Source organism: Lineus longissimus, chromosome 6, assembly GCF_910592395.1.
Source record: "Lineus longissimus chromosome 6, tnLinLong1.2, whole genome shotgun sequence".
NCBI lineage: Eukaryota > Metazoa > Nemertea > Pilidiophora > Heteronemertea > Lineidae > Lineus > Lineus longissimus.
Window position 1 is genome coordinate 14,631,321 of NC_088313.1, and position 13,517 is coordinate 14,644,837.

At 42.8% G+C, this 13,517-nt stretch overlaps 1 protein-coding gene across 3 annotated transcripts in view; it reads left to right on the forward strand.

The window, feature by feature from the left end:
• LOC135489529 (cytochrome P450 3A9-like) overlaps positions 1 to 13,517 on the forward strand; it is a 44,535-nt gene that overhangs the window by 21,758 nt on the left and 9,260 nt on the right. For all 3 annotated transcript variants that reach the window (XM_064774922.1, XM_064774921.1, XM_064774920.1), the window contains exons 2-5: positions 5,464 to 5,529; positions 6,206 to 6,293; positions 6,927 to 6,979; positions 7,946 to 8,042. In XM_064774922.1, coding sequence (XP_064630992.1) covers positions 5,471 to 5,529; positions 6,206 to 6,293; positions 6,927 to 6,979; positions 7,946 to 8,042 — 297 coding nt within the window. In that variant the 5' untranslated portion in view covers positions 5,464 to 5,470. The remainder of the gene's footprint in view (positions 1 to 5,463; positions 5,530 to 6,205; positions 6,294 to 6,926; positions 6,980 to 7,945; positions 8,043 to 13,517) is intronic.

Sequence of the window (13,517 nt, forward strand, 5' to 3'; positions counted from 1 at the left end):
AAAGATCGTTTAGAAGTTTATCACGGGAATAACGTCAACATCATTGATGACAACAAAGCAGAACTTTGTTGATATTGTAGTAAGACACGCATCGCTTATTTCGCTTATCGTGTTAATGTAATTTTATATACGTTGAGGATTTGTCCGTTTTTCCATTCTATCATATTCAAACAAAATCTTTATTCTGGTGGCCAACCAATCATGTTGGACTCGATGGATATTCCACGGTATGTCTGGTAAGAAACCCAACCCTTTTCATATGTTACGGTGGGTTCCATCATTGTGCGTGTAAAGTGTGAACCAATTGGAGCGACTGTAACTGTCTTCGAAGTTCTTGAAGGAATAGTTCGACATTCCAATATCAATTCTATGGTAGTCTTTGAATTCATCAACTCTATAACGTATTCCGTCATAGAATCTATGACGGGCCATGACAGAAGATATGATGATTGTCATCCGTCATATTGTCATCAGTCATAGATTCTATGACGGATGACAATAATCCGACATAGGTTCTATGACGGGTGACAGATTCTTTGACTGATGACATAGATTCTATGACGGATGATAATAATCCGACATAGATTCTATGGCGGATGACATGGATTCTATTACGGATGACAATCAACCGACATAGATTCTATTACGGTAACATTTGCCTGTGGGATAGCAAGCCAAATCTAATTGGTGCGATAGTCGCATCGCACTATTAAAAGGGGTATCTTTTATTGCGGCTACTTAAACGATAGTTACGATTCAGCAACCGATTAATTGACATGTCTCGTTATATACTTATGGGATGTCCGGTTATAAACTTGTCACAAAAGTCACCTATATGCCATTACTGTCAATGATACTAATTTTATCGGGTGGGATATAAATAACCGATGACTATCAATTGTGTCAGGGAGAATGATTTATACTTCGGAGTAAAACTGACGATCGCAAGCCACAAGTCGCAAACAAGAAAAACGACAACCAACCCGCGATCGTGCTTGGGAAATGTTTTATCATATTTGGTGAGGTTGGTGAGATCATGGCCGCGGTGAAAAATGGTATTACTAGAATAGCAAAAAGTCTAGAATGAACTGCAGACCAAAACCTTGGCAATTTTTAAGATTCCTCGTTTTCTAGCTCCCTTATAATCCATGTGCCGGCCCAGTCACTTTGACATGCTGAAAGATTTAGGAAGGGATGACAGCAACTGTCTGTGGCGGAACCACGGGGACCTTTCATTTTGTTTACATTCGAAAAGTGCACTCGAACTTTGCGGAAACGAGGGAAATGGCCAAGTTATACAGGTTGGAATAGCTTGTTTGGGCCAACTGCAGTTTAATTTATTTGCGTTATATTTCTGATCAAAGATCCCGGCTTGCTGTTGATGAATATGACGATGATGATGGTGACGACGACGACGACGATGTTAAGGATGGCGATTGTGATTAGCACATTCCAAATAAACGGACTATCTCTCTACCTGCCGGGAGACTGTTGCGATGTCCAAGCTAGGGGGCTATCCAATCACCGTGTTCGGTCAAAAGTGCCTCATTCCAAGAGCTGTCCTCGGTGACCCTGCACAACTCATGGCCACAAACAAGGTTTGTGTCGGAGGAACTCGGTTAAGTACCAAAATAGGGTCGAATATCGACCAACAGGCAGACTCCAATAAAGTACAGTTCAGAGAATATCTGGAGGACTAATACCAATCCCTGGCATATCGTAAAGAAAATAGCCGAGCGAGTGTGTAGTTGAAACCTTCGACAATTATCGCGGTCTAGAGCGAAGGAGAGTGTTCATCTGCGGGTATAACTGGTTATCGCTAGTATGATATTGAACGCTGGTAGGACACAGATTCTATTGGACACGCGATTCCTTGGTCAGTCAAGGTAGCGGCGCAGCCTTGGAACCATTCATCGCTGACTCTCAACTCCAGGAGAAGGTTCTTGACACCAAATCTCCCCCGTTAAGCGGGTGCTTTTAGTACATTTTACTCGGCGGATGAACAATTCTATTTTCCTCACAAAAGCCGCTTCTTCTGGTTTTAATGACAGGTGCGCTGAGCTAACATTCGCACTCTCGGCTGCACCTAACGTGCCTCACACCGTTCTCCGTCACCTCGTGTTCGTCTAACCTTTACGCGGGGGTTCAGCAGGTCCTGCGAATCTAGCTAGACTAGTTGTTGCTTTGAGCGACGATAGCCAAGTCAATGAGCTGTCTTTTGTGATTGCTTTGACACGCCGGGTGAAGCAGTCTAAAACTTCCCGTCGGAAAAGTGTCCGTCCCAAAAGTGTCTGGTGACGGATTTAGATATCTGGTCCCGAGACCATGACCGTCAATACCTCAGAGATTTACATCACATAATGTACTCATTTGTTCCCCGGACACTCTTTTTACGACACTCAATCTTTTACACCTCGGGTCTCAAGACCAAGCATGCGGATAGCAAATCCGTTAAAACAAACTTGTAAAATCAGGGACTTTTAGGGGATATGAACATTCTCACGAAGAAACTGTAGAAGGTTTTTATCTTTCCTCACTGAACTAATATGGTAATAAGCAATTATTTCAACACTTCAAAAATGTCAAAGGCTCAGTTTCGGTTCGGAATTCCCCCAGTTGTCTCTGAAATATCTAAAACATTTTGAAAATGCGCTTTCAAGTTGTTCACCGCAAAAGCGCGAAACGGCACCCCGTGTTAATTGAGTGGTATGCGTTTGGAGCGATGCACCGGTTTCACTCGCGGCTAACCCCATGTTTACGGCTCTCGCCACGGCTATCCCCGTGTTTACGGAGTGTTCTCAGTAGCCGACCAATTTAGCCATACAGATACCTTCACTCGAAGTTATGCTAATAGGCCTATCTTTTTCAAGCTTTCGCCGATTAGTCGCGTAATTGCCTCTCTCCGGCGCTTCGTTCATTCTCAGGTGCGAGTGAGTGCGGTTCAGATATTTAGGGAAGTGTTCCAAGTACGTTTACCACCAAGCAATCCAAGGATGAGAGGAGGACTGAGGGTTAGTTCATCGCTAATTGATTTTATATCCACTGATCGAACGATTGCACTCGCGGGCTTAGTCGTGATTTAGCGCTTTCGGGACTCTCTCAAACTGGCGTCTGTACCGGAATAACTTGAGATATTCTGGTCTTGAGACAGATCATGTTCTTGAATAGAGTACCCTCATTGCTTTTTCTATTCAATGAATATCATATTTAAAGCCCTACGTCGTTCGTTAGGAAATTGATAACTGCATTTCTATTTTCCTTGACCACCAGTAATTACGATCGGGGTACCCCTTTAATGTTTTGAATCGAGACGCTGAAGAGAGTGATTAAGCACCCGTTTCCTCTCACTGTAAAACAATGCCATCTAAAAATTTAAGACCATATTTTTATGTTGACCAATAAGATGGCTTGATATCATCATTCCAAGATTCGAACAGTCACATTTTAAAACATTTCTGCTGAGGCCGCGATTATACAGCGTAACGTGTCACTGTTCACTTTCTTCCCTGACATGAAGTTAACAACCCGAGCAGCTACAAACGATTCGCAAGGTCACTTTTCACCCTCACGTCGTTTTCGCAAGCCAGTTAACTCGTGACAGGAGACAACTTGAATCCTATATGACTACGGCCTGATATACCTCACACGAAAAGCAGTCCAGTCGATTTCGCGCTATAGTCTTTTTGTGCGCTGGATCTCCCTCAATTCTTTGCTGGTCTTGATGCCGGGCGGGAACGGAAGAGCGCAAGTTACATCCGCCACAGCTTCTCAATTCGGCGCCGGGCAATTTCCCGACGAGATGATTGCATTTGATGTGTAAATCATGCTCCACTGGGTATTGGATTCCGTTTCATTGATTTTTGAAGCAGACGACAGCGGCGGGCATGTCGATTCTCGCATGAGTTGTCATCTCGCGTGACTCACGTGGGATCCTAACATCTGCGGATGATTCAATCGTCGATAGGATGCGATGCTGCTTATCGGTTTCGTAAACTCGGCACGGCAGCGGAGGGGAGGGGAGGGGGGCAAATATCCCTCACTCCAGAAGTCAGCAAAAAATATATTTTTGATCGTGATTTCGGCCGAAAGTTTTCAGAAGTGTCATTTTGCGCCTCCCCCAAGGCCAAAAAGCTAGCTACGTCCCTGTTACTCTGCTTGGATAATTTGGCGGAGGGTCCCAACTGAGTGATATTATCTTTACTTTGGCTTTTCTCCGCGCATCGCCAGCATTCCTTCTCTCACCAACATCGCAACCAGGGCACGTGGTTACACCCAGGAACTCCACCATCTAGAAAAATAATAATTATCAAAGATGCCAAGAGATAATGCGGTGAAATCGACAAGACCACAGCGGGAGAACACCTGGTCTGGTTTTGTTAGCTGCATTCCAAGCTTTGCGCCCTTCAGAAGGCATCCCAAACATCCCAAACACTGGAACGATAATACAAGAATGGCACCCTGGCGCGAACTGCGCATGCTCCTCCCCGCACGGGTGTAGCTAAATTAAGACTACAGTTGACGAAGTGCTAATCTGTGGGCAAATTCCGGGCCCTCCCGGAAATAACAACTCCAAAGCAAGTTTCAAATGAAGTCTACCCACTTGCAGTTATTTTTGCCGCAGTTTTCCATTCATTGCTCATGGCTTCTAATTGGAATTTCATGCTTTTACGCAACTTTTTTACCTCGAGGCACGCTCGGAGGTAGTTACTTAGGTAAATTAACGGGACTGAGTCGAGCTTTTTCTTATCTGGGGTAGGGAGGGCTACTTGGTGATATCAAATGAGGCTAAGCATATATCTACAAACTACCTACAGCCGAGAAGTCTTGCACCCTACCCTCTTTAAACCATCCGATGAATTGCCAAAGAAACCTCAGATGATGCAAATTTTCGGTTGCGTTAAACTCGCTAAGTATTCCTGTCTACTGTAAAACGCCAAATTTCGCGCCTCCCCTGAAAGAGAATTGTATTTTTTTTGAAAAATGTCTTCAAGCCCGAGCACATTTTCTTTCAATGAAGCTATTTACCAATAAATTATCCAAATAACGAACACCCACTCGCCTTCTTCTAAATGATCGCGATACACATTAACAGTAACCCACTTATCTAAGTCAAGGGACTCTTGACACGGCCCCCGAATCCACCTGTTGCGTCCGTTCCCAACAGGAACAACATCCCGACGGTAGGTCCGCGGCGCGCGCGGAGGTGCGCGCGAGCACAATATACGGAAGAATCCGCTTTCTTCTAACGTACCCGTTCCCCCTCCCCTGCGGAGGAGAGCTTCGCGGCCGTAATTGGTGGCGGTCCCTCTTATAAAGTCTGACACATGGCAGACTCATAACCAGATTGTGCTCGACCAGCTGAGCGAACGGAACACTTGCATCCCACTCCGCCTCCGCCGTTGTAGATTTCACTGGGATTCGTGATTGTTGATTTCACTTTGGACTATCGTCTTGTCTCTGCAGGTCCACCATGGCGATCGGCAGCGTCATACTGACATTCACAGCATGTTGTCTTATAGCTATCTATTGGTAAGTACAATATTTCCCAATTAGTCTTTATTACGCTTTATTTTATTATTGGTAATGAAATGTGATCTGTATCATCAAGAATAAATATAGTCTTTATCTATTCTTGGTATCATTGATAGTGCAATTTATATATCTCATAACCTTTTGCCCGACTGTCACTTTTAGCGTAAGTGTTAGAAGTGTAGTATTTCCGCGTGTAATGACTACACTCCTTTGACGACTTTTATTTTCCCGTGACGATTTCGGCCTATCGAACCCCGTGAAAGCCGTTTCATGGTGGTCGATTCTATCAAGATTTGCCCGGATAAGGGTTTGGTGTCATGTGTATCATTGATAGTGCGATTTATATATCTCATAACCTTTTGCCCGACTGTCACTATTGATTAAGTTTTACCTGAATTAAAGAGGAACTATAGGCATGAGCGAGGGCGTCATATTGATGGCCTTCAGGTAATTAATAATGCACAGTAAGTGGCCTGGGTTGAGTTTGATTCAGTGATGATTATATATATACATTATATGCATCATACAATCGTGAATCGTTTCGATGTACTGTGAGAGAGGAGAGACCCTATCGCCGTCTTCGTGAAACATAATCTTACCAACCTTGCCCCTGCCTATATGCCTCACTGTAAGGTATGTGTTTTTCTTCATGTCGGCTCTCCTTTAATTACAGGTACAAGAAATGGCGGCACAACGTCTTTAAACAAATGAACCTCCCCGGTCCACAGCCAAATATCATATTCGGTAGTCTTCATGAGAGAGTAAGTTTTTTTCCAATTCTTTTTGTCAAAAGGGACTGAGAAATCCGGCGAGCATCATTTCGGACTTCATTCTGAGATCATTCCGCGCATGCCAAGTTGACATCTTGCAATTCTTCATAATGACTGTCCGTGGATGGCATGAGAATAATGTCAACCCGACGTTAGTAGAGATCTTCTCTGAGAAAAGTGCAAATTATGCATACTTTAGTGATACCTTTAAGTTTATTGATTTATGATACGTCATCGTGGAAATAAAATATTCTGCTAGTGTACGGTACACATTCATCATTAGGCAGGTTTCGCTACCTTGACGAAAATATACGAACGACGAAATACAAAGTATGTAAATCGACGAGTTTTTAAAAAGTTCCTCCGATTCCTCTTTAACGTAGCACATGAACAGAAGATGATTCAAGATGATTAGTGAATCAACGCAGGACTTGATGACACGATAGACGTTCGTACTTCGTCGTTCGTAGGTCTTGCTAAACCTCTCTATTGTTGAGTTGTATCAGAATCTTAAACGAACTCTTTGAACTTGCCGTTAAACATTCTCTGTACCAGACAATGATAAAGGAACCCTTCCTCGTATGTTTATGTAATAAATTAATCGAAAAATTATAAATGTTTCAGCCGCTGTTTAAGAACTTCCAAAAATGGACAAAGCAGTATGGGAAAACTTTCGGGTAAGTTGTTTCATCTTGGTTTATGTTTCCTAGTATGCAAACGTTACTTCTTAACCTATTGTCTTTCAAATGTTACTACGCTACGATGTAACTTGTTGAAAAATAAAGGCGGGGTTCAAAGATCTCTGGAACTTCTCATTAATGAAAAATGATATAGTGCAATAGTGATAGCGTCTCCCACCCTATTTATGTATTTTGTAACAAATGATAGGGACCCTGGGCCTAATTAGTGTCAATATCAATGCAGTGATGTCGAAAGGCCTGCGTGCATGGTTCGAAGAAATTGATAAAATTAATACATGCTATTCTCGTTTGTTACGAGTTCATCTGGTACATCTAGTACGTCGAGACAGTTGTTTGATAATAGGGAGTTTTCGCAAATCCCCGAAACGCCAACGTGAACGTCTATCTCATTGTTCGACCTCTTGATAACGATGTCGAACAATGGGATAGCAGTTCACGTTGACATTTCGGGGGCTTGCGAGAACTCCCTAGTATGTGTAAAATTCAACGCGGAAAGGCTAGCAAGCTGGTGTAGTAGGGAAATATGTCCTGGGATTGAGTGTCCTGGGTGCAATGGATTTCATGTATATTATTCGCTTTGATGTATCAAAGGTGTAGGCCCTGGGTATCTTTAGAAACCTTAATCCGCCACTGTACAAGTGGGTCGGTCTCTCTTCTCGGGTGACATCTAAAATTGTCAAACACATGGGTATGTTAGGTAAAGTTTGACAGCAAAATATCAAATAATCCAACAGCTTCATCATTTTTTAGGATAGGGTTAAGTGAATTATAGCAGGTCTGTACTTGCTTTTGGTCGTTGGGGCGAACACTTCTTTTGTTCTCCATCAGTCTGAAAATCGGCGAAAATCGGCATTAAAAACAAGTGTTTTGTAACCCTTTAGGGCACTTTCCCTCATGGCATCTGTTCTTCGCGTGGTTACATACTAATTTCTCCTTCAACAGGTACTACGAGGGCCCCGTCCCCATCATCGTATCCTCGGACCTAGAGTTTCTCAAGCAAGTCTTCGTCAAACAGTTCTCAAATTTCCATGCTCGAAAGGTAGGCCGCATTTCGTTTAAGGGTTGACCGCCATTTTGGCTAGAACTTGAAATCCTAAAGCAATCAGAACTCTTTCAAAACGAAGTGAATGCCAAAATCAAGGATGGGAGTCAGTTGTTTGTCTTCAAACGAACAGACTCTTACCCTCGACATTGGCATTCACTTCATTTTGAAGGAATTCTAATTGCTTTATAGGATTTCAAGTTTCAGCAGGGGTGAATTTCACGCTCGTATCGGTTTCACGTATGACCGCTACACAAATTACGTTACATCATACGTAAAATCGATACGGATAAGTCACACGGGAGAGATTTTTGTCTTTGCTGAAACTCGCTGCCGGTACCTATGGTCAACACTGAAGGTTTTATATACGATCAGATCTGTTGTACATTTTGTATGCAATGACTGTACACAGATTTTCAGGATAGGTTTTTTCTTAGAATTTCTGTCAACCCCGGGTTTTCGGGCTTGCTGTCGTACTCGTACCTTCAGACTTTAACATATTACAATTAAATCAAATTCAAATGATTTTAACACGTTATTTGTAGTCAATCATTCTAACGATATATATGGTCAAATATTATGAAAAATTGCTACTGGTTTACTCAATCAGAACACGTTACGGTTATACAAAATACTCTACATTAGTTCTACACATGTATATACAAGGAATGCTGCGGCTTGGTAAATCTTGTTCGCCATCAAAAAGTTTTAAAATCCATTCGAAATTAGATGTAGATGTGGATGTATATTTCAAATTTAATCAGTGACGTGTTCTATGTGGTCACAACTACGTGTATGTCACAACCACATCACGCTCTACGTCATTCCATTGAAATATGAGAGCATGAATATGTCCTCGAATACTTCCTACAACATCAGAACAAAAGCAAAAATGCGCCAACGATATTTGAGAGTAATTCAAAATGAATTTTTCCGTACTCCAAAAAAACTTAAGAACCTCTTTAACAAATAACTCTGAACTTAAAAACATGGCGGAGGACAGTTTTATACAGCGGAAGTGGGCGACGAGGCCCCTTGATATTGTATCGGCGCACGCAATAGGACGGAAGTGCATTTTCGACCAGGGCATTATTTCACACTTTCCCACAGTGTCTGTTGGTGGTACAGATGATGTATAACCGGAAGTGGGTCGAGTGCGGATGTAAACATCGCTATTTTTTTAGGATGAAATGGCATTATAACATATATCGGTAGTTTTGCGATACAATAGTAACCTACTGAAGTCGTTGTGACATTATGCAGCTGGACAACATTTTTAATTCCCGTGAAAGATATCCCCTGCCGCCCGCCCACTCCGCCTGCCACAGCCCCTCCCGGCAAAATTTAACATATGTTACGAAGCTAATCGGTGAAGAACAAGCTCTTTAACTTTACCTGCACACGATATTCCCTTTTTTATTACCCCCCCCCCCCCCACCATGTACGCATGCGTACGCTAGAGCCTCTACCACCACGTGCGTACGTACTCAAACGATCGCCGTTGCTTCTGGTGTCTGTTATCTAGGACATAGATGTCGTCATGCTGCAAGATAAAACACACAGAAACCTGAGACCCCCCCCCCAACGCACACGCGCACACCGTTACGCAGGCGTACACAAAATGGACATCAAATTTACAAATGCCCTTCCCTCTGTGCGTACACACTGAATGAACGGCCCCTTATTTCTTTAACCTCTCGACCGGCCTTAGGCGCATCGATCAAACTGCACTGACTGACACCTCGAGATCGATTGTAAATCAGGAAGTGGTTGAAACTGGATATGGGTCAAGGTACACACGACTAGATATCAAAATATTTACTACTTAATCAATAATCTGACTTATCAATCGATGGAGACCACCGCGGTGTCCAATTAAAACGTTAATTTGACATCGAGTTGGTCTCGATCGATTGATAAAACTGATTGATGCTTCGTTGATCCAATCAAGTGCCGTGTTGACCTCAGTCGACTGCAGACGACTTTGGTGGGCGCAATTTTTTCTCTCGTGGTGATTGATTGTTTGTGAGGTGGTTTGGAAACATTTGTACAAGTGTATACCAGAATATCGAAGCCACCTGTGGCGTTTGAACACCTTTCAAACAAACTTGAATCAACTGTTAGTCTGTGAACAGAGCGCGGTAAATAATAGTAGCTTGCCTATCAGTTTTTTTATTATTTACGACCTACTCCATTACAGTGTTTTCTCAGTACTCCTTTGAGGTATTTTAATCAGCGTCGCGGTCGGGAGAAGTTGGAATTAAAAAACGCCACCAGAAATATTACTTCCATTCGAATAGAATATCTTTCGACTCATTCGCGCATTCTTCTCCCAACACTCGGTTAGTCAAGACTAATCTTAACTCATTCACCTTTCTATCATGACGTGGTCACAGGTGTGGGCGGCGAAAGTAGGCAGGTTTCGCAAGCCTTGCGAAGAGCTACGAACGGCGAAATACCAAAATTGTAAATGTATTTTACCGAACATTTCTTTTGGTTTCCCATAACTCACAAATAAAATATGATTTACGAGTGTCGCCTAATGAATTAGCACATGACTTGAAGATACCACACTGTCCTTCATACTTCATACATGTACTTCGTCGTTCGAACGGATTGCGAAAGAGCTACGAACGACGAAGTATGTAGAAGCATTTTATCGACAATTTAAAAAACAAGCTTCCCGATTCCTCCCACAACCGAGACTTGGTGACACCACAGACTCGTACTTCGCACTTTGTTGCTTCGTACGGATTGGGAAAGCTGCCTCTTGATGAAAGTCGTATCGAAAAAGCGAAAGTTGACCTTCTCGTACAGTTTGCCGGAGGAAAAACCTAGCGCTCGCCCGGCAGACCAAAAAATCGACATAGCAGTTACTGGTATCAGACCCATGACCTTTAATCCGCTAATACCAAAGTTGAGGTATGCAAGCAAGACGGCGTGACATCCGCTTCTGAGACGGGAGCGAGTCTGTCTGACCTTATGTAGTGCTAATTTTGAAGCAGTTGTTAGTCTTAGCAAAGGCAAGAATACGCCGTATTCTTAGTTGATATAAATGTTGTCACTTTTGTGTGGAAAAGCTTTTCTGAGCAGTTGAAGGAACTGGTGAAATATTTATTCGCGATGCGTCGTAATGTTTTGAAAGAAGCCTGCACGAACGACGGCGAAAGGAATGGCTGGCATATCTGGAGCGGCCAGAATGCATGGTGGGGTCGAAGCATAGCGCGGTGACATTGTCGAACTTTGGTATTCTACTTGTTCAAAAATACACAGTGCCTGCTACAGCACTCGTTTGGGCCCCATTATCAATCTTTTATAAAACATCGTCAAAGGGGTCGAAGGATTAACCAATATGATATTGACGGATGCCCCCTACTTATATTGATGAATAAAGAGATCAAAACCTCTGCTATAATCCTAAGTGATTGCTCACTTATCTCTTCTTAATAGTATATCGTATTGGTGCACACTTATCGTAGATAAATACGATACAAGAATGGAGGTCTCGTGACCTTGCTCTTGTTTGCACAGGTTCTGACAATGGCGGTCGGGGTTCATCGGGTGCAGGTAAATCTCAACGCGAGTCAAACGAAGCGGGAGATGGGGGGAATGTTGATATGGCGTTCCAGTCGATCAGATAGCCCGACAGACGATCGTGAATGCGATAATTTCGGCTCAAAATGGCGGCGACTGAAGACCACTCTGTTGAAGTTTTAAAGGGACAATTTGAGCCGGAATGACCTTTCCAGGAGGATGCGTCGCACATGTAGTATGAAACTTATGCTGATCTCTAATAATGACATTTCGAGGCAGCTTGGGACATGGGTTAAATTTAAAGGCAGTCCTACCGTGACATCCTGTTATTCTCCTCGATGGAGAAGTCACGGTCCTACTGGAAGCCATTTTGCATGGAAAAACAAAGCAGCTCATGCCCAGGTTGTCCCTCTATCGAAGCAATAGCCAAACATGAAAAATGACGTCATAGCATCGGACAACTTGGTGTCGCCAAGCCTTTATCATAAAAACGGCTCTCAGAGGTGGAAAATGGATACTTTTCAAAATTTTGCGGCCAAAATCATGCTCTGACCTTTTATAGTCGACCCGCGACCTTTAAGAGGCCAAGTAACGGCAGAAAACGAATGGCATGATGAAACCTTTTCGATTCAACTTTTCTAAGATAAGTGTAGGGTAAAGGGCCATCTGGTGGGTGCAATCAGTGTCCAGTATCAAATTAAAGGGGCCGATTTATATATTGGCTAAAAATCGTAGTCCAAGCCCAATAAGTCCAACCCCCTGTCCCTTGAGATCGTTTAAAGCTTACAGCGTTGGTTTACTTTGGTGGTCGTTTCAATGAAAATGACACGCGCCACTGCCGTGCCAGCACCAGAGAAAACTTGCCGTTGTTTTGCAGATTTGCATGCGATGATTGATACCTCTTGGGTGGCTAAAGGGCTAAAGATGGTCTTACTTTCTTCCCAAACGGACGAAGAGGTTTATTAAGCCATTATCCCCCAGACGATTAGGGAACAGGAAATGCCAAAGAGTTGATGAAGAGATGGCTTCAATATTGAAAATGTGGTAGTCAACTTCTCGCTAACAATCTCACCAGCTAGACAGGCTCTTGAACGTTAGCACTACAGGTTAGCAGGGCAGGAATGCCATTTGATACATTCACGACTTATCATTTTCATATCGTCTTTTTCGAAACATGACTTCGATTATTCTATTATTACTTACTCGTTGCGGGCGGGCTGGTGCCGGTGGGCCGTTTGCACTTGCCAAGTCGAATTTTATAGGAAGCCAATTGGCCCAGAATGCCATGTTGAATCGGAGCATATGCCGTTTTTGATAAAACATTTAGCGAATTAAGAGGACACGGCCTGCTAATTAAAAATCTATTGTAACACTTGGACTTATAAAATGTTTATAACTTTCCCTTCTTGCAGTGCTCTGGAGCATGCGTGCATGTCATGTATTGATCACTCAAATACAGTAGAACCTCTCTACTACGGGACACCCTTTGAACTGGCAAATGCTGTCCTTTGAGATATGTCCTGATTACAGAGGTCAAATTTAATGGAAATCACCCATATTGAACGAGGAGGTGTCCTTAATAGAGAGGTAACTGCTAAGATAGGTTCCACATGTATGGTATCTTAAAATCATTTCCAATTGAGTCCTGGGGTATCCCGTAATTCGAAAAACAATATCTTTACGATATTCTTGAAAATATCTTATCAAAGTTATTTTCGGGTTACGAGTGTCTCAATAAATCACAGTGCCTAGTGCCGAGTAACCCCGTATTCTGACCGGTAATTGCACCGGAAAAATAATACTGCCCTTAACCACATTGGTGGAATATCACTGGCAGTTACCCAGTCCATCGCAATATCACCGAATAACTCCAAAGAAATTTTGTTATGAATAGAATAAATTGAGTTGAACTTGAAAACCAGCGAGTTGGAACGTTCA